The following is a 21,775-nucleotide window of genomic DNA, read 5'->3' on the forward strand; positions in this document are numbered from 1 at the left end:
TGATCCGATGGAGACTGAATGCCCAACCATGGGACACTGGCGACCATTTTGCCTGAGTTTCCCATCATGAGCTAAAAGTTGTTGTTAGACGTACCTCGCCATAAGGTTTGGTGGGGGTGACCACATTTCATCATCATATGGAAGTAGCATGTAAGAGTCTGAGCTCAGGCACGTCCACGAGGCACAAGTCATGGGCACGGAAGGTGGCTAAGACGTCTTCAATAGCGGCTCCCGCTGCATGGCTTCCCCTCCCCGCGTCTGTGCCTGTGGCCTCCTGGGCTGGTGAACAACATCCTGAGATGCTGAGTTGAAAACTCAAGTCTACTTGACCGATGGGTCTGCGCGATGTGCTAGTTCATGAGAACGTGGACAGCTGCAGCCGCGGCCACAATCCGTGGGCGCCCTGGAGGACGTGCGGAAGGAACGTGCCCCTAGGGTGCAGAACTTAGAGCAGTACATTCGCTTGTCCGCCAGATCCCGACCGAGAGACGGCCAGAGGTGCAGACCCATGCTAACCTGGACAGTTGCTCACAGTTTGGCTGGACGGTGAAGGACTCAGGGAAAAACAAACAAACAAAAAAAACGAAACAGAACTGGGAGTTTGGTGACAAGAAAAACTGGGGAAGAGGTGTGTAGACGGACATCTCCAAGTGGGCCGAGATTATGCAGACACGTGCACACTGTACGGACGCCCACGCCAGGGCAGCCTCCCCAGAAGAGACCCTTCCTCATCAGGCGAGAGAATGAAGCTCTGCAGAGTTGTCTGTCAGCCTCCGTCTTTGCTTGCTGGGGCGCCACGGACGAGCGCCAGAGCCCGGGGCATTCAAACAACAGAGACGGACGAGTCACAGCTCCGGAAGCTGGAGACAAGCTGGTGGCAGGCGGCTTCCTTGCCAGGCTGGGAGAAGCCGTCCCTTGTCCCTTCCGTGCCGTGGCTCTCGGGAGGGCTGAGGCTCCCCGGCTGGGAGAGGCGCGACCCCAGTCCCCGCCTTCTCCCACACGGAGCTCCCCGCGCACGACCGCCTCCACGGTCCCCCCTTCTCTAAGGGCGCGGGCACACCGGGCGGGCCCTCCCCAGAGACTTCGCTTTCCTTCGTCCTCCTCTGCGAGGATCCGGTGTCCAGCTCAGGTCGTCGGCTCAGGTACTGGGCACTGGGACTTCGGGATGAGCTGGGGGTCACAATTCAGCCCCAAACAGCCTCTTTCCCGGCCACTCCGGTACTTTGTCAACAGACCCACGAACAAAGAAGCTATGGCGACAGGGACGGAGGCCGCTCGTGGGCTCAGCGACACGGGCTTGCTCTTACCAGGCGCTCTGGCCCCTGCCCAGGGCCTCGCCGGACAAGCGTGCAGACCCGCGCTGAGCCCTGGACGCCCGGTCCCTGGACGGAGCGGCCACCTGCCCGGACCGCTTCTGTCTGGGAGGGGCACTGGGTCACCCTCTGGAAGGGACGCGTTCTGGAATGGCCTTGGCTTCCTCGCCCTCCTCGTGCCGCCGTGGGCCCCGCGCTTCACGGGCTGGCAGGGGCCTCCGCCGCCATCACGTGTCCGCGCGCCCTGCTTCTGGCCAAGGGGTCAGGTCTCCGCCGCGGACGGTGCGGCAGGATGGGCTGCGGTGTGGGCTCGTGGCCGTGGACCTCACTGGTGTCCCCACAGCCCCCCTCACCCAGAAAGGGCCGCCGGAGCGAAAGGCCGCGCGACCCCCCGAAGGGTCAGTTACGGGCCAGCGGGGAGACGGCAGGGCAGCGACGGGCTCTGTGTCACGGGGCTGCCCTTGGGTTGTTCGCGTTACTAGGACCCCCAGGGGTGGATACAGCCGCTCGGCGCGTCTCCCCACCGCCGACAAGCGTCTTCCGTGGGGGCGGGGACAGGTGGGCCGAGCCGGGGCCGCTTTCACGACGGCTCCGTGTGTGCAGAAGGGCCCGCCGGGAGCGGAGTGCCTCTGGTCGCTCTCCTGCCACCCGGTCCCAAACTCCTCTTTCATCGGCCTGTGTGGGCCTTCTGGAACTTTCTCCGTCAGTAGAGGGCGCTGGAGAGACAGCCAGGAGGACGGGTTGTGCCGCGCACCTGGCGCTCTCCCCAGGACGCTTCCTGCGCCGCCACCCGGCCGCTTTGCTGCACGTGTGAGCACCGCAGGCTCCGGTGCCGGCCGACCTGCATCCGGGGGCGCGACCTTCCAGCAGGTTCTGCTGTCAGAGCAGGCCTGCGAACCGCACCAAGGCTGCATCCTCTCCAGGGAGGCCTGACTGAGGCCCAGTGCGGGGGACTGGTGGGGTGAGGAGACCCTTCTGGATTTACCCCTTCCTTGGCGCTCTGCCTCAGTGGTCCCACATACCTGCTCTGCCTGTGTTTTTAGGGTTCTCATCCTCTCGCTAGCTGACCCCTTGTGACCCCCAAGCCCCTGCTACAGGCTTCTTTAGAAGTCCCCTGTTCCAATTTCTGGGGCGTCCCCCCTCTTGATTGGGCCCTGAATGATGGAAAGACTAGGAAGTTGCTCGGCTACCAACATGGGCCGTTGGTTACAGCAAAGGCGGCCCCCGGGTGGGCAGAGCTCCGCGCAGATTCGGGGCAGTGGAGTCCATGGCTGTCCAGGAGAGTGCAGGCAGCTCCTTACGTGCGGGGCCCCTTCCCTTATTTTTTAAAGATTTATTTATTTATTTTTGAAAGCGAGAGCGTGCAAGCTGGGGGAGGGGCAGAGGGAAAGGGAATCCCCAGCAGACTCCCAGCTCAGCGCAGAGCCCAGTGCTGGGCTCTGTCCCACAAGCTCAGTCCCACAAGCTGGGCTCAGTCCCACAAGCTGGAGATCATGACCAGAGCCGAAATCAAGAGTCTGACGCTCAACCCACTGAGCCACCCAGGTGCTCCACTCCACCCCCCCATTAAATGGTGTCACCAACCGTCACCATCCTGTCCCTGCACCTCCACTGTGTTGAGCGTGTCAGACAACTGACTTGTGCTTTTAGTTCTTGGGGTGTGGGTCTGGAGTTGCTGGCCCAAGGAGCTACACGGAGAAAATCCTCTGCATTTGGTCCCACTAAAGGTCAGAGATCATGCCTGGCCCGCCTGGTCCATGACTGGATAAGGCCGGGTGATCCGGGGATGGGGGCGACCCTGTGATTCACAAGGGAAGCACTTCTAGTCACAAGACAAATTGGGGAAAATGCCACGAACACTCCAGTTTCCCCAGCAAAGGGAATCCTGTTTCTCTTGAATGGTCGTGTGAGCGTGACTGGCTTTGACCACGGGGTCGTTAGCAAATGTGCACAAGCAGAAGCTGGAAAAGCACCCGTGTACTAGGGTCACCTTTGCTTGTTTCCAGAACCTTCCGACCTGTGTGTGAACAAGCCCGGGCTAGTGTCCTGAGAAAGGAGAGGCCCTGGGTGTTCTAGCCATCCCCCTTCTCCCTGACAACCCCCAGACCCTCAGGGTGTCTCTGCAGGGACAGTCACTGCCCATATGGAAGCCTTGACCACCTGACTCACTGCCGTCCTTAACGGACCACCCACCGAAGGCTCAGAGAATCAGGGTATCCTTCCTTCCTGGAAGGAAGGAATCCCTTTCCTTCCCACCTGAGCTCTGGCACGACCCATCACAAGCCTGATCCATCCACTGAGTCCCAGGACCGTCCACTGCTCTAAGGCGAGGGCCAGACGCCAGGAGCTAAAGCCATCGGTGCCGCCCAGGTTGGCAGGCATCCGTCTCACTTCTCTTCACCTTGCTGCCCTCACTGCCGGGTCTCCCCCTGGCATCCTCAGAAGTCCCCTGCCCCATGATTCCGTCAGTGTTCTTGGGGCCTTCTGCATCCACAGGCTGCCTCCTGCTTCCTGGAGCCCCCAGCACTCCCCGTGTCAGCACACCGTCCCAAGGTCCTACCCTCCTCCTCCAGCCCGGGTCCTCAGTGACCGCATCACTTCGGCGACATTGCCTGCTGCGGGCTGGCCTGGCACTCCCTCCCTGCTGTGACTCTACCCCAGCAGTCCCCCACCTGACCCTCCTCTGACCCAGTCTGATTCCACAGCCCCCCCTGCCTGCCCAGCCCCCAGGACATGGCTGTGACCTCTCCTGGTGATCTCCTCTCCATGCTGTAGCTCTGCTCACCCCTGGTCGACCGCCTGACCAAAGCCCTGTTCTCAGTTAAACCCAGCTCTGGAACCCCGGGTGGACTCCCGAGCACTGAACTTGGCTGCAGAAAATCTCAGGCTGCAGATGAACCCACCTGAAAGGGTACTTGACCTTGATGGACAGTCCCACACCCGAGACCCCGGACCTCATCTCCTCTCCCCTCGAGCCCCCCACCACACTGGCTTCCATCCTCAAATAAATGTCAGATTATAGAATGTGGATGTGTAACACATTCATGTGGCTCAGTAATAAAAATTTAAAATAGGATATATGGTGAACTAGCTCCTTCCCAATCTGTCCCCCTCCCCATTGCCCTCCTACCTCCTGCTCTCTCCTTCTCCATTCCTGGTGCGCACACGCGCGCACACACACACACACACACACACACACGCATACGCATGCACGGCCCTGTGTGCCCACACACTCACAAGTAGTCGCTCTTATTAGTTTCTGGTGTATTCTTCCAGGCTGCTTTAATGCACACACAGGCAAATACAAGAATATATTATATATGTGATGTGTAAGGTACCAGATTCTCTCTGTATCTTTCCCCACTTTTATTTATTTGGATGGAACACACCGCAAACTGCTCTGCATTGTGCTTGTCTCTCTAGGACATTCTGTATTGGAACGATTTCCATACCAGGACAGAGGGAGCTTCCTCAGGCTTCCATACAGCTCCATACCTGCTGTCTGGTGCCCGGGGGCTACTGATGGACAGGTGGGGCGTTTCCAGCACTTTGCTACTACACGGTGACCGGCCTGGTACCTGCATCGCTAGGCGTGGATATTAGAGTGTGGATGAGATTTGTCCCTGGAGGGGCGCCTGGGTGGCCCAGTCAGTTAAGTGTCTTCCTTCGGCTCAGGTCATGATCCCAGGGGCCTGCACTGAGCTCCCTGCTCAGCGGGGAGCCTGCTTCTCCCCCTGCCGCTGACTCTCCCTCTCTTTGTGCGCACGCTCTCTCTCTGACAAATAAAATCTTTTAAAAAATTTCATTTTTGGAATGGCTGGTTCCCAGAGGTTTTGTTGAGCGGCCCAGGCTGCCGGACAGCCCTCCGTGGGCGCTGGGTAAGACGGCCCTCCCAGCCTGGCAAGCGACAGAGGCCGATGGCTGTCAGCCTCGCCACGCAGACTCTCGTCACCCACTGGGGTCTTGGACACTCTAATGAGACGTACTCAAACGTCACTGCCCAAGTTTCTCCCCGGGCCTCCTCCTGCTCCCCTCAGGCCCTCCTCCTCTGGGAGAGGACACCACTGTCCCCCTGGCTTGCTTAGGGGTGCGTGCTCTTCCCTCACTTCAGAAGCCAACCCTGTCCCTCCCCCATCGCAGCCCTCCTTGACCACATCATCTCCCCAGGCAACGCCAGCGCCCCTTAAAGGGTCTCCCGGCCTCCCCACTGCCCTCTGTCCTCCAGGCGCCCCCGGAAGGCTCTTTCTGAGTCGAATGTGCCATCAGTGCCAGCTGCCTCTTCAAAACCCTCAGCGCTTTCACGGCTGGAGTGAACCCCAACTCCCAGCCCCAACCAGGGTTCTCAGACCCCTGCCTCCCACCTTCATGTCCCACCCCCAACCCCGGTGCTCTTTCCCTCCAACTGGCTCTTTCCCTCCAACCGGAACCCTTCCAGCACCCCCTGCCCTGCCCTTTGCCCCCTGCTGTTCCCTCCCCTGCAGGGCTCTGTCCAGGTCTGTGTGCGGGGTCTTGTCAAGTCTGGGGTCCCAAACACACCGTCTCCTCCCGGGTGAGCAGCCTCATGGCCGGAGCAGGAGCTGCCGACTGTAACCGGCCTCAGTCTCTGTGAGTCACTCCCACCCCATCACCCCACTGCGCTTGGACCTGAACGGTCTGTTTGCTTGCTCTGGGTCTTGCGCGCTGCTGGGAATGTCAGCCCTTCTGGGCGGCCTTGGCCAACTCTCCCCACTGTCCCACCCCCAGCGGGAATGGGGGAGGGTCGGAGGGCCCCCTCAGGGCTGGTGACCGACTGACTACAGATTCCCTTCCCATTCACAGGGGCCCCGTGTCCACGTATGAACTTAGAGCAGGTGGCCACCTCCTGTCCAGGCTGTCCCCTCAGTGCCCTGAGCCTGGTGACTCACTCCTCCACTGGGGTTGGATCCTTCCCCTAAGGGGATTTTCCCGCGGGGGGGCGGGAGGAGGGGGAAGAACAGGGAAGTTCCTGAGTGGAACCCTTGATGGTAGCACAGCCTGTGACCTCCTGTCCCTTGTACCCCTTCTAGTCCCCTTTGAGTCCTGTTCCTCATTCCTCCTGGAGCTCTGCCTGTCCAAGGGGGTGGGGTGGGGGTGGGGCAGAGGTGGAGGTCTGGGGTCCTCTCCCCCCGCCCCATGCTCTGAAGACCCCCACCCGCTGCGGCTACAGCCAGTCTGGGGTCCTGGCTCCCCAGCCTTTTCTGTCTTTAGGTCTATCAGGCCAGCCTGGGCAGAGGAGTCTAAAGCTGGTTCTGGGCGCCTTTGCTCCCTGTGGGCAGTACCGAGGGGGAAGGGTGCACTGGCCCTGGCAGCCCTAGCTCCCCCCGCCCCTGCCCCAGCCCCTCACTCCCCAACCCCCACTCCTGCTGCCCCTGTGTAGACCTGTGGGCCCAGCTGAACGGAGGGGAAGGAGGATCCCAGGGTCCCAGTCCCCTCCATCCTTGCTCCCCACTGCCAGGCTGCTCCACCCCTCCTCCTCCACTGGAACTGGCTGACAGGGCCCCCAGAACCCCAGATGCCACCTGTGGCTCCCGTGGGGCCCCTCCCTCAGCTGTGTGGAATGGAGGGGATCTGGTCCTTAGGGACTCGGCTCTTCTCCAAATCCTGGACCAGGTGAACTAGAGTGCAGGTGAGCTGGACCGTCTCTGGACAGACTGCGGCTCCTCCGACCACAGCTGCAGCTTTGTGAGGTCAGTTCCAGAAATAGAAGGGTGGGTTCCCACTGGGTCCTGTGAGTGGGCTTGAAGTGACTGTCTGAGGTCCACCCCCTCCTCCCCCCTCCTCAGAAGGTGTGTAGGGGAGACCAAAGGGGCTTATGGTCCCCTGTTTACAGGTAAGGAAACTGAGGCACAGAAGAGGGAAATGACCGGCCGTGCCCCATAGGCAGAGCCGGCCCCCAAAGCTCAAGGGGGAAGAGGCACCATAGGCTGGACTCACAGGGGGTCTGACACAGAGCCTGGGAGACAGGATTTCCCAGGCCCAGGGGGCTGAGAAAGTCACGGCTGTCCCTTCCTGTTCCCCAAATAAATCAATCCAAGCCACTTCGGAAATCAGTTTTATATTAAGCTATAAAAACTCAGACCCTGTCCTGAGTACATATGTATAAAAGCAGTACTATCAAAAATAATATTAACAACATAAACCACACAAATTTCTACAAATGTACGAAGGCCCTTGTGCACCATTTACATGGGCCAGTTCCTGGCCACAGTACCTGGAAAGCGGGGGGGTGGGGACAAGCCCAAGGGCACTGGCTCCAGACCCCATCTCAGCAAGCTCAGGGGCACACGGCTGAGACCCACCATAAGGCTCAGGGGGCCTCGTGGGTCAACAGAGGTCTAGGCAAGTTCCTGGAGCCACGTTTTCCCAGGGTGGGCTAAGGCACCATTGGGGGTTGGAGGCGGCCAGGGGCAAATCATGCCCCGCCCCCCACAAGCCCACGCCCTACACCTGCCACCTGTGATTACATCAGGGTCTGTGGCAAAGTGCCTGAGGTTACAGGTGGGGTAAGGTTGCTAATCAGCTAACCCTAAACAGGGGCTGATCCCGTATCATCTGGGTGGGGCAAAGGTCAACAAAAGGGTCCTTAAAAGTGGGGGGGGGGGGCCAGGAGTGGAGGTCTGAGGTCCGCAGTGTGAAAAGATTTGACTGGCTCCTGCTGGCTTTGAAGATGGAGCGAGCCACGGGCCAGGGAATACAGACAGCCTCTGAAGATCGGGAGAAGCAAGGAAATTCCCCCCCGGAACCTTCCAGAAGGAACTAGCCCTACTGACACCTTGGCTTTAGCCCATGAGACCTGCGTTGGACTTCTGACCTCCAGGGCTGAAAGCTAAGTTTTGGATTCAACCACCACGTTTGTGGAAATGTGCCCAGCAGCAAGAGGACACTGACCCAGAGGCCCGGGGGTCAGAGGTCAAGTCAGCTCTGCCCAGACCTCAGGCTGACTTCCAGGTAGAGGCCCCACCGAGGGCCCCCGCCTATCCCTACGTGGAAGACCCAGGATGTCCAGGGTCCAGATAAGAGTTCATTGTTTTCTTCTTTCTAGCTCTGCCTTCGCTTTTGAGGACACACTGAGCCCCACTCACTATCCTGGGCCAGAGGAGGCGGGATGGGCAAGGCTCAGCGCTTGGCACCTGGGAAGGTGCGCAGGCCAGCCACGAGGAGGACAGTTACGACAGACTGTGGAGGGGCCCCCTGGATGGGAAGTAACCCAGGATCTCTGGGCCACTCTCCCTCCTGGCTCCCCCCTTTAGTACACACACAATTAATCATCATTTACAAGGAGTTTCTCGGGGATGAACTCATGGCCTCCCCACGATCGCGCCCCTGGACTGCCCGCATGGGCCTATCCAGTCCAGCTGCCCAGGGGCTCACGCCTTAGCCAAGGCTGGGCAGAAGCAGCAGCAGGAGGCACGAAGCCTGTAGAGGGGCTGTGAAGTGGGGTGGCTGCCCACCAAGGGGGTGGTGTCCGATGCTCACTGGGGGCTCCCAAGTAGGCCAGGCTGCAGGGAAAGCTAACCGACCTTTATAAGTGAAAATAGGGGCTTGGAGGCCTGGTGCACCCCCACGCTGACGTCCAGGATGCTTCGGATGCTCCTGACCTCGCTGCTTGACAAGTTGCCCTTGATGGCCAAGATGGCACTCAGGTGGCCTTTGCTGGTGAGGAGAGCATCCGTCAGTCCAGCCTCATCCCCAACACCCCTACTCATACCGCTTCCCTTCTCGGGGGCAGTGACACTTTCACTGAGGCCCAAAGTGTGAGAAGGAGCTGCTCCCAGCTCCCCAGACCCCTCACCCAAGCCACAAGGGCCCTGCAGCCGAGCCCCTGCCCACAAGGGGGTCGTAGTCTCCTTTCCCCACCGTGCTCCAGCAGCCCTGGACACCTGTCCTTCCCTAGAGTGCACCAAACACCTGCTGCCTCAGGTCTTTGCACTGGCTGTTCCCCCTGAAATGTTCTTCCCCATGCTCCTGCTCACACTTTGGGCCTCAGTGAAAGTGTCACTGCCCCCGAGATTTCCCACCTCTGAAGTCAGCACCTCCTGCCCTCACAACCTTGCTTAAATAATCTTTACAGCTCATAACTGTTTCTTTCCCTGGTTACTCATTATTATTAACCCTCATTAGGCCGTAAGCTACACAAGAGAGGACTGAGACCTGGTCTGTCTTATGCTTCATTGTATCCCAGGACTTACAACAGAGCCCAGCACTTAGCGGGAAACTACTTAGTAACGGGTAGGATGGGCGGGTGGGTGGGGGATGGGCTGTAGGCGCATGAGCGGACGGAGGGATGAGTAGGGGGATGGACAGACGGATGTTTGGGCAGAAGGCGGGAGCAGGTGGATGGACAGATCCATGGATGGGGAGATGAGTGGACGGGTGTCTTACGGGTGGACGGATGAACAAGATAAGCCGGTGGGCGGGTGGATGGACAGAGGGGATCAAAAAGAGGCCAGACTAGGCCGGACTGGGTAGGCACTCCAGCTCAAGACTGCTCGAACTTTCCCTACCACGTCAGAGGACTGCGCCTAGACAGGGTCACCCTAGCTCACCGGATCGTAGGTTGGGGGGTAAGCCTCCACTCTGATGACCCCAGGCTGACCCCAGGCTGACCCCAGGCTGACCCCACTTAGCAAGGCTTCCAGCAGGTCCCTCGCGTTTCTGCTCTCGATTTCCCCTCTAAGGGGCAGTATCGGATCAGGCTAAAGGCATGGACTGTGGGGCCAGTGGACCCGGCTTTGGCATCTTGGCTTTACCCCTGGCTAGCTGTGTCGCCTCAGACACCTTCCTGAAGCTTTCCAGGCCTCGTCTGCAGGGTGGGAATGAAAAGCATCCCCTTCGTAGGGCTGGAGTGTGCTTCCAGTGAATGCGACACTGTAAACGTCTGAGCGCAGTGTCCGGCGCTCGGCCAGCCCTCCGCCAGGGTTAACGGCTGGGACTGGAATCAGCCCTAGCAGCCCCGCGGCCCCGAGACCAGATCCCCCAGGCTCTGGCCAGCGCCAGCAGGGCCTTGCGGACAGCGCCGTCTTGCGGTGCCCTGGCTCTCACCTGAAGTCGGGGTACCAGGTAGCATAAGTGGCCACCTCAATCTTGATGGCACTGGGGTCCTGCAGGCGGATGATCTCGGCGAGCTTGGGGAGGGCATGATGCAGCCAGGTCGCCGAGGAGCCCTGCAGGCATAGGTCTGGTTGGAGGCAGGCCGCCCCTTCCCGGAGGGGCCCCCCGAGGGCCCAGAGGTGTCCAGGTCAGAACTGCTCCAGTGGGCGGGGGTAAGGGGGGGGAGCCCTTGCAGGACTTGGGGGAGGGGCAGGCAGGAGCCTACGCACGTTCTGGGCGCAGAAGCGCTGGATGGCGGCGTCGTTGGCCAGGATGTGCCCGGCCAGCTGCTGCTGCTGCTCCACCGTCTTGAGGACCAGGCTCCGCTTGCTGAGGCGGGTGATGTACTCCTTCACCAGGTGCAGGTGCACAACCTCCACGAGCTCCTGGAAGGGAGAGCGGGCGGGGCCGTGTGAGCCGCCGCTGGCGGGGAGCTCACCCCCTTCCCTCTGAGCCCCGAAGCTGGGAGTCCAGGGAGGGGCACAGGCATATGTGCGCTCGCGTGTGAGCGTGCGTGTGTGTTTGCAGGTGTGCCTGGCACCTGCGTTAGGGTGCGTGTCCAGACTCTCCCCCATTCCTCTATCCCCCTCCCCTGCCAGGCCCAACCCCCGGCCCGGCAGCGCCTCACCTCCCGGAAAGAGTCGAGCAGCTCCGAGAACTCGGGCAGCCTGTCGGCCACGGTGGAGAGGATTTCCTCCAGGGTCTGCTCCGGGGCCGCCCAGCGGGTCTGCGTGAACTTCTTGAACAGCGGCTATGACGGGAGAGAGGCAGGATGTCTGGTCACACCCCACAGACACACGCACGGCGACACACATACAGCCTGGTGCAGGGGCAAGGGAGGACCCGAGGCCTCGGGACCCCGAGGCACCAGGGCGGAACTCGGGCCCTGTTCCCAGACCAGAAGCGGAGACAGGGCCCCTGCACCCATCTCTAAGGTCAACCAGCTGCCGCTCTGGGGCCGGGAGGCCATCTGCCGGCCTTGAGGCCTTTTCCATCGCCCCGCTCTGAAATAAATAAATTCCTGCATAAATAAGGACTTGTGCTTGGCTGGGCCTGTGAGGACCTGTGCCAAGTCATCAGGGGTCACCGCCCGGCCTTCACGCCCGGTCGGTTACTCATAGCCTTCTGCCTTGGGCAGTAGGGACAGGGCAGGCTCCCGTGGAAAGCAGGCAGGGAGCTCCTACTCCTTCCCTCCGGGGACCCCTGCCTCCCTCTCTGCTAAGGGAGCCAAGGGGTTTCTGTGGACTACTTTGGTCCATGGCAGATGGGGCAGCGGCTGCCAAAGGCTCTGTGCATCCCCGCCAGAAGGGAGTCATGGGGAGGGGATGGGGTGCAGACAGGTCTAGGGACAGCTGGAGAAGGAGTGCACAGGCCTGGGCTGAGTCTCTGTGCAGGGAGGGGCACGAAGCCTCCTCTGTGGGTTCCCAGCCCAAGGGGTCCCTGTGAGGCCAAGCCCAGGCTGAAGGAGTGGGGACAAGGTCAAAACTGCTCAGTGGCCCCCATCACCTGGGCCTGCGTCTGCCATCTCCCCCTTCCCGGTCTCTCCCTGCGTCTCCCCGCCCACGCTAAGCTCAGCAGGCTCCCTGGGGAGGCTCCAGTACCTTCAGGTCCCCAAACAGGCGCTGGAGCAGGGTGTCAAAGCCGTGACTCTTGAGCTCATTCAGGGGGTCCAGCAGGTGGCCTGGGAGATCCTGTGGGTTCTGCCACTTCTGCTCCATGGATGTCCTAAAAGGACACAGATGGAGCAGAGAGATCACACCAGCCCTGTCCAGACCAGAGTCTCCCACCCAGAGAGCCCACTGGCCCTAAGCAAATCTTCCTAAACCGTCTCCCCACTGTAGAACCCTCCGTGACTCCCCATTCCCTATAGAAGCAAGTCCGGACCATCCCATCCCTGCTCCGGGGGCAGCACTCAGGCTTCCCACCCCCAGGAACACCTGCCACCACCTGCTCTTAATTCCATTTGCCTAACGGACACGGCCTCCGCATCCCTTCCCTAGGGGCCCTACAAGAAACAAATAAGGCATAGAGCCTTTGCGTGAATGCTTGACCCAGCAGCACCTGAAAGATGTTTGCTGCCGCCCCTGCAGACCTTACAGACCCAATTCCTCACAGCCAGGTGCTTCGTGATCCCACGGCTTTGCTTAGGCTGTGCCTCCCCTCCCCCTCCCAGCCATCCTCTTCCTCCAGCCGACTGGCAGGCCCAGTGAGTCCCCCTCCCACAAACCCCTCCTAGCACCCTTACCCCCTTACCGGAGGGACAGGCAGTTGTTGATGTTGGCGATAACATTGCCCCTGTAATTTCTCAGCTGTCTGCATCTCTCCAGAAAGTCATCAAAGGCTCGCTGGTAGCTGGTGAAACCGGAAGGGGCACATGCAAGGCCCAGCACAAACACTGGGACAATAGCAGCCTTGGGCCTGCCTCCTAGCCCTGCCCCGCCCCCCCCCAAAGGCCTAGAGAGTGCGTTTCCGGTTGGCAGGCTCCCAGCAGCCCAGGGAGGGGTTGCCAGCCCCTAAGCATCCTGTAACTGGCTTAACAGGCCAAGGTCAGAGGAGCCAAGGACCCCGCAGAGCTCCTGCTGCCCCTACTCCTCTCCTCAGATCCTTCTACAGCTGGAAGCCAGATAGGGTGTAGGGGAGTCAATGGGTAGATGCAGGAGACCCCGGAGGCGGGGAAACGGAGGGCTGGAGCCCCAGAGCACCAGGGCCAGGGAGGCCAGGCCTCAGTCCCCCCGGGGGGCATCGTCTTTGCAGCTGGGGGCTTCCTGCTCGAGGCAGGATCACCTGAGGCTTCAGGGCTCGGGTGGAAGGTTTGGGGAGGACGGAAGGACTCCTGCTCCTAGTGACACACACTCCAGAGGCAGGAAGGGGACGCTGATGTAGCTTGGATACCCACGCGGGACGCGAAGGAGCACAGGTGGGTCTGAGAGAAGTGGCCACAGGGACCACCCCCAGCCCCCCACCCCTGCAGGCACCCGCAGGCGACACCCACCTCCTCAGGAACGCAGCCAGCTCCAGCAGCAGCACGTGCTTTATCTGCAGGCCCAGGTCCAGGGAGATGCTCTCGGCCTTGGCCTGGCCCTGGGAGATGATCTGCAGGGGGGAGGGGTGAGCTGAGACCAGGGGAGGGGAGGCGCTGGCACAGGCGGGAGCGCTCAGAGCAGACACCCGCAGACACACACACCTGGATGATGTCGATGGCCAGCTCGCTGTGGCAGTGGCCGTCCAGCCTCTGGGGAGCCACGTCCTGGGCCCAGCGCTGTGACTCCAGCTGCAGGGCGCGGGCCATCAGCTCCCTCACACTGGCCTGGGGGCGGGAGAGGAGGGTCAGGGCAGCGCAGAGCCCAGCGGCCCGGCCCACACCGGAGTCCCTGTCAAGCCCCTGGCTGGCGTCCCGCCCAACTCTGAGCCTCCCCGAGCGTCCTTCCTAACCCACCCTGGCCCCGGCCCTAGCGCAGCATGGACTCACCACCTCGTTGGACAAGAACGTGGCCTCCAGCAGCCGGATCTGCCGGGGGGGCAGAAGGCTCCCCAGCCGGACTCTCTGCAGCTCTCCTGCCAGCTTGGGGCTGTTGATGATGTCACTGAGGGCACAGGGGGGCTGGTGTGAGGAAGACTGCCCCTGCCCAGCACCGCGGCTCATCCAGGAGCCCACCTTCTCCGCCCCAGAACTTGATGGCCCTCCGCCCCTCCCTGCTTCTCTGTCTAGGCTGATGGGGTCATGATCTGCTCAGCTGGCTCCAGTCAGAAGCCTTGGAATCTCCATGCCTGCCGGGACCCTCTGGTTCCTGGCCATCCCCTCCGACTGAAGCAGATCAGCCTCTAGCCACGCTGCCCAGTGCCCAAGCACTGCCATCTCTGGCCTGGCGGCAGTGGGGACCCGCTCTCCGGCCCCAGCAGCACTCCCTTCGCCCAGCAGACCTGACCGCCTTGGGAGTCCGGCCCCCTCCCTGCCACAAGGCCTCCAGCTCCCACAGACAAGACTGGCCGCTGGATCTCCACCCTGTCTCTACCCCATTCCCTCACTGCACTCCAGGCCCCCTGGCCTCGCGTGTCCTGCCTACCCTGCACCAGCACCCCCTGGCCGGCCCTGCTGCCCCCCGAGGGCGGGTCAGCGCAGGCAGGAAGGGCTGCCCCACCCCAGCTACTAGTTCTTGTGGCGCCTGTGTGGGATCCGGGAGCCCCAGGGACGGCCCAGCCCTCCCTGGCACTTCCTCAGGGGCCTTTGTCTGCCTGGACACTCAAGAAGGGGCCTCTCGCCCTTCTCCCAGCCTGGCTGTGGTGGGGACCCTTTCCTCCCTGTATTCTGGCCACTCTGGCCACACGGGGCTCGACGGCAACCCATGGGACTCCCTCTCTCCAGGGCTCTGCCCTGCTGGCCTCAGTTTCCTGCTGTGCCGACCCCAGTGGGCCCCAGGCCCAAAGGCCTGAGGTCACTGGGACAGGAAGACTGAGGTGCAAATGCCCAGTATTTCCTGGTGAGTCAGGATAAGCAAAGAAAAACTGGCTCCCAACTGGCCTGTCTAGCCCGCAGCCCCTGCCCTCCGCCAGTTTCCCTGTGCCTGGCTGAGTCACCCACCAGCCCCGCGGCACCCTCCCTCTGGCCCCTTGCTGGAGACTGAGCCACCAGCAGCATCCTGTGAGACCACTGACCACCCAGATGTCTCTTCGAGGCCCTTAGACACTTCTCACAGTCTGTACCTCCAGGCTTCCTGCAGACTTTATCCTGGGGGCTGGAGTTGGCCCGCACAGGAACCCCCAGCCTCCCTGGGCATTTCCACCCAGCACCGCACTCCTCACGGACATGGATAAGTGACAGATGTGCTCAGGACCCCAGGGGGTCGGGGGGAATCAGAGGGTGCCTGAGGCACTCTGTTGGCAGAGCCAGCCTCCCACCTAAGGAGCCCTGGGCCTTGAACCCAGTTCTGCCGTGGGTTCACCAGGTGACCCCGCACAAGGGCCACAGGGCCCTGCTCTGCCCCTCTTCTGTGCGGCCTGGGAGCGCCGGGACAGCCTGCCGCGAGACGCCCGCGCACTCTGCACAACTCCCGTGTCTGCGCTCAGCCCCGCGCGCTGCAGGACGGCTCCCCCGGTTGGGAACAGCATCCTCCCTCCCCCGACTTCCAGGACTGCCTTCTCCCCTCCCCGGCCCGCCTCTCTTCCTTCTGGCAGCAGAATTTGGTTCCTCTTCCTCCTGCACCGCCTCGGGGACGGCTCCCTCCACATCGCACCAGCGCGCTGGTCAGGGCCCCTGGGGGAGGCTCCCAGCCACCGCCACCGCCCTTCCTGCTCCGGATGGTGCCCCGCCTCGCCCCCTCCTCAGACTGGGAGCTCAGGAACGAAGGACGAAGTCCCTGCCGCGTCCCGTGCCTCAGTTTCCCTCACTGTGGAAGGCGGCTGAGGGTCCCCGGCGCAAAGCGCACGGAGCGCCGGCCCCGCTCCCCCCCCTCCCCGTCTCCGGGGCCCGAGGCAGAGCCCCCGCCCGGGCCTCCCCGCGCTCACTTGGGGTAGAGGTTCTGCACCCAGACGAGCAGCATGTAGGTGTCGCGATCGCACAGCTCGAACTGCGCCATGGCCGCCAGCTGCGCCGCGAAGTGCTCGTGGTAGCTCTCGGCGTAGGCGGCCACCACGTCCACGTCGGCGGGGAACAGCGGCTTCAGCCGCTCCACCACGGCCTCCAGGTCCTCCTTCATGGTGCGGCCCATGTGCAGGAAGACGCGCTCGGCCTCCGAGCGGCCCTCGGCGCCCGCGGCCGGCCTGGCGCACAGGCGCTCCTCGGCCGCCTGCGCCACCCCGCGCCGCCACAGCTGCAGCCAGCGCCGCGGCCGCGCGCTCACCAGCGCCGACGCCCCGGGCCCCGCCGCCCCCGGCCCCGCCGCCGCCGCCGCCGCCGCCTCCGCCGCCCGGCGGTCCTCGCGCTCCTGCTCGGCCAGCACGGCCAGGGCCTGGCGCAGCCGCTCGGGCGCCACGTCCAGCGGCCGCCGCAGCAGCCCGAGCACCTGGTCCCGCAGCAGCGCGTACAGCGCCTCCACCTTGCTCTGGCGCCGCACCAGCTCCTCCGCGCTCTCGCCGCCCCGCGCCGCCGCCGCCTGCAGCTCCCGCTCCAGCGCCAGCAGCGGCCCCGCCGCCTCCAGCCGCCCGCGCTCCAGCGCCTCCTTGAGCTCCTCCACTGCGGCCGGGACAGCAAGCTCAGCGCCGCCCGCCCGACGGCGCCCCCCGCCTCCCCCGCCCCGGGACAGGGGAAGGGGTGCGCCCCGAGAGCCCCGCCGGGGCCCCGGACCCGGACCCGGCCGGCCCCAGGACTGGGCGGCGCAGGGGAAAGCCGGCAGGGGAGACGCGGCTCAGCCCATCGCTGCCGGCCTCCCTGCGCCCAGGGTGAGGGGGCCCTTCACTCGGATGAGCCCCAGCCCTGCCCAGCACCCCCTGGCCCCCGCCAGCTCTGATCCCCGATTCCTACCCTGCTCGGGGTCCCAGCCTACCTGTGGGCAGCGGGCGGCTGGACTCAGGCCGGGATTCGGGCTCACCCGCCGGCTGCGCTGAGCTGGGTTGACCCTTCTTCCGCCCTTTAGTGAAGACGCTGAACATATTGGCCAGGCCTTTGGACCTCTTCTTCTTCTGCTTTGTCAACTGGTCCTTGTCGCTCTCCGGGGCTGCCTTGGCCTCCAGCGGCGGGACCAGGTCTTCAGAAGAGGCCTCAGACATGGAGGTCTCCGACTCCCCCTCGGATGTGGAGGGCAACTTCTGGGAGCTTCTGGGAAAGTCAAGAACCCCTGGCACCGTCTGCTGGCCTGGAAGGCCTTGGAAGAAAGTCATCATCTTCAGCATCCCCCCGGCTGGGGCCTGCAGATTGGCAAGGGGAGGGGGAATGAGAGAGCCCCCGCAGCAAGCAGGTGCACACACAGCAGCTCCCAGGCCGAGGACACGGTCGCGGCGGCCGCCACAAGCAGGCACCATCTCATCTTGCCATGCGACCATCAGGGTCAGGCTACCTCCTGGACCACAGGGGCACCTACAGTTCAGCTTCCTCCCTGGACACCAGTGTCTCAGCACCCACAAATCCAATACCCCCCAGCACCTCCCCAAATCACCAGAAGCAGGGAAGAATCTGGAGATGCCAAGACTCCCAGACGGAGGGGGCCGTCACTTCATTTTGGCACAAACTTCCTCAGCAGCCCAGCCCCGGGGAAGGAGAAAGGACTGGACGGCACGAGTTCCATCCTGCATCTCAGGAGGCCCTGGGAGAGGTGGCAGAGCACAGGCTGCCGTCCCACTGCCCAGAGCAAGAATCGAGGTCCAGGCACCTGGGTGGCTCAGTGGGTTATAGCCTCTGCCTTCAGCTCAGGTCATGATCCCAGAGTCCTGGGACGGAGCCCCACATCGGGCTCTCTGCTCAGCAGGGAGCCTGCTTCCTCCTCTCTCTCTCTGCCTGCTTGTGATTTCTGTCTGTCAAATAAATAAATAAAATCTTAAAAAAAAAAAAAAAACAGAATTGCGGTCCAGAAAGGTCGCGACACCAGGGGCTGCTTCATCCTCCCCGCCCAGCCTCCATCTTGCCTGCTTCTTCTCTTCTCTATGTGGAGCCGCAGAGGGATGCTTTGAGCAGAAACAGGGCTGCTCCTGGGGGTGACCACAAGGGGAGCAGAGCCCGACCCCCTCCCCTGGCCTTGGGGCTCAGGTCTAGAACTCATAGTGCCCTCCCAAACTTCAAGGGCTAGGAAAGGACCCTGAAGACTTTCACATGTCAGCAGGGACAAGGGGTCCAATGAGGCACCCAGCTGCCTGAGGATCCCCAGTAACTCGGGCCAGGAACCAGGCTTCCGGGCTCCCATTTCACCCTGGCTGCTCCCAAATGGGGTGATATCGTCATCACAAAGGCTTCCACTTTCCGTGCCGTCCCTAGTGCCCATCCCATCTCTTCCGCATTCCCTTCAGGGAGGGCATTGCTATCCTCATTGCACAAAACTGATCCGGGGAAATGTCCCTACAGCTTGACAGGTCAGGCTTGTAACTCGGATCATCCAGTGCTGGGTCCCCCACCTCCATGCCCCCCCCCACCTTGCAGGCCACTTTCGGAGATGTAGGACCCCCTTGTGTCCAGCAGCACCCTCCCCAGGACCATGACCATTACCAAAGCAAGGCCAGCACCAGTGGAGGGAAACATGGCTGAGCCCAGGAGAGGGGAGCAAGGCAGGGCTGGGAGTGGGGAGCAGATAGGGTTGGGCTTCCCTGATGACTGGGGAGATCCAGGACCACAGTGCCTGTCCCCTGCCCTCCCAAGAGTAAATACAATGAGTTGTGACCTATGCAACACGATGACTTTGATTCACACCTGCCACAGCCCTGCAAGGCAGGTGGGGTGATCCCTCATCCAGGAGAAACTGAGGCAGGGAAGGGTGCTGGGGGATGCTTGCCCCAAGCACATAGCAGGTATGGATTAGGCTTGTCAGACTCTTCCCACAGCCCCTACTACCTCCCTACCAGCCTAGCTATTCCAGGTCTCATCACAACCCCGCGGACGTTGGCCAGAGCTACCTTGGAGGGGGGGCAGGAAGCCCAAGTTTCTCACAAAGGGCTTCACCAAGTGCCCTCAGCCAAGTCCAACACCACTGGACTGTGGGCGCCTCTCCTATGCCATTGGGGATGAGAGTTCCACTCCAGGGCCAAGCGAGGGGTGCTCCAGAGAGCCCCAGAGCCAAGGTGCAAGCAAGGCCACTAGGTTCTTCTCCCTGCCCATCCGCTGGTCTGCTCCTTCCCCTATGCCACACACCCACAGGAGCTGGTCCAGCCAGCTGACTGCCCAGACCCCCACTTTGCTGTCCAGCTAGGGTGAGGGAAAGGGCTACACCTCTGCCCACACACACACACACACACACACACCCAGCCACGAGCGCGCACGCGCTGGGCTCTGTTTGACCTCACACCTGGCTCCTGCAGGTCCCCACATAACATGGCTGCCTCCTTGCCTCTCTGGTACAAAATCCTCCTCACACTTCTGGGTCCTACAACGGCCCCCTCGGCTCCATCCCAGGCCTTGATTTTCAGAGGCAGCTGGTGCAGTGGAAAGAGAAGTGGCAGGGGGGTCATCTCGACCACTCCCTAGCGCGTGGACACCACCACCCTACCACCGTCTGTGAAATGGGCACGAAGACCCCCACCCCACAGTGCTGCTGACAGGAAGTGGCAAAACCCCACACCCTTACGAAGCCAGCCTTCGTCAGGGTGCCTGTCCCGTTCCCTGTGTCCATCAAGCCAGCCTCAGCGCTGCGGTGGAGAAGAGGGCAGGAAAGGCGTTCCTTCCAGCCCGGGCTCTAGGCTGGGCACACTGACACAAGGGGCCTGCCTGGTCATAGCATGTGACCACGGCCTGTGGCCTCATGGTGACACCCTCTCCTGACCTCCCAGCTTCTCCTCAGGCACAGCACACCCGGCTTTGCTCCCTCCCGGGGTCAGAGATCCCACAGTGAGGACACCCAGACACAGGCAGCAAAGCAGCTCGGCCTGCCGGCCCCACCCCCCTGGGCCTGTCCTCTGCATAAGGGTAGGGACCCCTGTGCCTTCCTCCACACCCCCCTCCTAGCCCTTTGCGGTCCCAAACCCGGGGCCCTTGCACCCTGGCTTGCCGCGGCGGCCTCAGTTTCTCTAGAAGTGGGGCTGCCGGAGGCCTGCGGCCCTGGGGCGCTCTGCGCCCCCTCTTTCCCTCCCAGCCCCCGTCGGGCCGTGCCCGCCGCTCCGTCGGGGCAGCCGGCCCGGAGCCCGGGGAGGAGGCGGGCGGGCAGCCGCGCGGGGCGGCGGGGGACGGACGCGGTGCGGACGGAGGTCACTTACTGTGTCCGGGCCTGGCCGCCGCTGTCCCCGCGGAGCCTGGCGCCGCCTGAAATAGTCGCAGACTCCGCCCCCCGCCCCCCGCCCTCCCCCGCTCGCCCCGCCCGCCCCGCCCGCGGCGGCCGCGGAAAACCCGCGGGCGGAGGCCAAGGCCGAGCGCGACCCTGCGCGCCCGAGCCCGGAGTCGCGCGCGCCCCTCGAGGGAGCGGGGCTGTCACGCCTTCCCAGCGGCCGGGGCGGTCTGTGGGCGCGGGGAACCGCACGCCGCGGGGCCCGGGCTCGGCCTGGCGCGGGTCCATTGTCCGACGGCGGCCGCCGATTGGCCGGCCGGGGTCGCGCGCTCGGGACCCCCTCCTCGCGTCACAGAGCGGCGCCCAGCCCCGCGCGACGACGGTCGCCCTGCGGGGTCCCCGGGCCCCCCCGCCCCCGCCCTGGCGCCCTGGGCCGCGCGAGGACTGCCGCGTCGGGGCAGAGCCTTCCCACCCAGGCGGCGGGGAAGGGACCCCGCTGGAGCAGGCGCCTAAGGGGAGGGGGGTCCGCGACAGCTCTTGACAAAGGGCACGTCTGCGGGGTGCCGGCATTCGCTATCTCGTTTGACGGGAACAGGGCTCAGAAAGGCAAGCGACCTGCAGCTCCCGCGGGGTCACACACCCGCCGGACTCCCACGGGACCACTTTCCCTTTCTGGGCCTGCGGTTGCGCCAGGACAGGCTTCGGGACGCACCGGGTCCGGACCCCGACAGCTCAGGCTGGGCGGCCTTGTCCTTCCTCCGCGAGGCCGTTTCTCGGGGTCAGCGGTCGGTGGGGCATGGGGGGCGCTGTTGCTGGTGAAGAGCAACCATTAGGGACTCACCTCTCTTTCTCATTTTAGGAATTCCTGCCCTCTGGAAAGAACCATGTCGTTCAGGAATTTCCCCGCTGGGCACCAGCTTCCCTTTTCCTTCATTGCTAGAACCCCTGCCCCTCCCATGTTTTGTTTGCCCCACCCTTGGTGTCCCCTCCCGTGGACTCCCTGCTCCCCCAGCAGCTGGGCACAGATCTCTGGGCCCTGGGAGTGGGCGGTGGGGAGGGGGAGCTGGAGGTGCCCCTTGGGACTGAGAACTTCCTTTTCCTCCTTGGGGATGGAAGTCAAATGCTAGGTTTGGGCTTGCCTGTAATCCTGTCCCTGGGGGTCCTTGTGGGGAGGGGGAATGCCAGGAAGTGGCCCTTAAGACAGATTCCAGCTCTTCCCTTGAGTCCCTGGGGGAGGGGGTCACGGGCTGACAGAGTTCAGAGGATCCCTCAGAGCCACAGAGCCTCAGGGCTGGGAGGGGCAGTCCATTTGCTCCCCAGTGAACAGATGGGGTGACAAAAGGCCAGGTCCCCAAATTCATCCAGCGACATAGGGCCGATGAGGATGGAAAGCAGAGCTCCTGGCTCATTGCCTCTGTGGCTGCCTCCTGTGGCCTCCTTGTGCAATCCATGCACTTTCCGGCCAGGCCTCCTCTCCTCACCCCAAACAGATTGGGAAATTGCTGGGGAATCTGAAGCTTT

General features: G+C 62.9%; 1 protein-coding gene across 6 annotated transcripts; it reads right to left on the minus strand.

Annotated features, from left to right (window-relative positions):
- Positions 1–7,370: 7,370 nt before the first annotated feature.
- Positions 7,371–21,113, minus strand: TNFAIP2 (TNF alpha induced protein 2). Of its 6 annotated transcripts, none has more exons than XM_044231046.1 (12): positions 21,096–21,113; positions 16,901–17,261; positions 15,924–16,590; positions 13,891–14,005; positions 13,606–13,728; positions 13,414–13,514; positions 12,675–12,773; positions 12,023–12,146; positions 11,050–11,172; positions 10,652–10,807; positions 10,374–10,495; positions 7,371–8,984 (listed from the first exon to the last, which is right to left on the minus strand). In XM_044231046.1, the coding sequence occupies exons 2-12, from the start codon at positions 17,244–17,246 to the stop codon at positions 8,843–8,845; spliced, it is 2,118 nt and encodes a 705-aa protein (XP_044086981.1). In that variant the 5' UTR covers positions 17,247–17,261; positions 21,096–21,113; the 3' UTR covers positions 7,371–8,842. The 6 variants fall into 6 exon arrangements, with proteins under 6 accessions (XP_044086981.1, XP_044086978.1, XP_044086979.1 ...); XM_044231043.1 differs by lacking the exon at positions 21,096–21,113 and adding an exon at positions 20,247–20,260 and having other exon boundaries at positions 16,901–17,656; XM_044231044.1 differs by lacking the exon at positions 21,096–21,113 and adding an exon at positions 20,247–20,255.
- Positions 21,114–21,775: the final 662 nt, after the last annotated feature.

This window comes from Neovison vison, chromosome 13 (assembly GCF_020171115.1).
Source record: "Neovison vison isolate M4711 chromosome 13, ASM_NN_V1, whole genome shotgun sequence".
NCBI classification, from domain to species: domain Eukaryota; kingdom Metazoa; phylum Chordata; class Mammalia; order Carnivora; family Mustelidae; genus Neogale; species Neogale vison.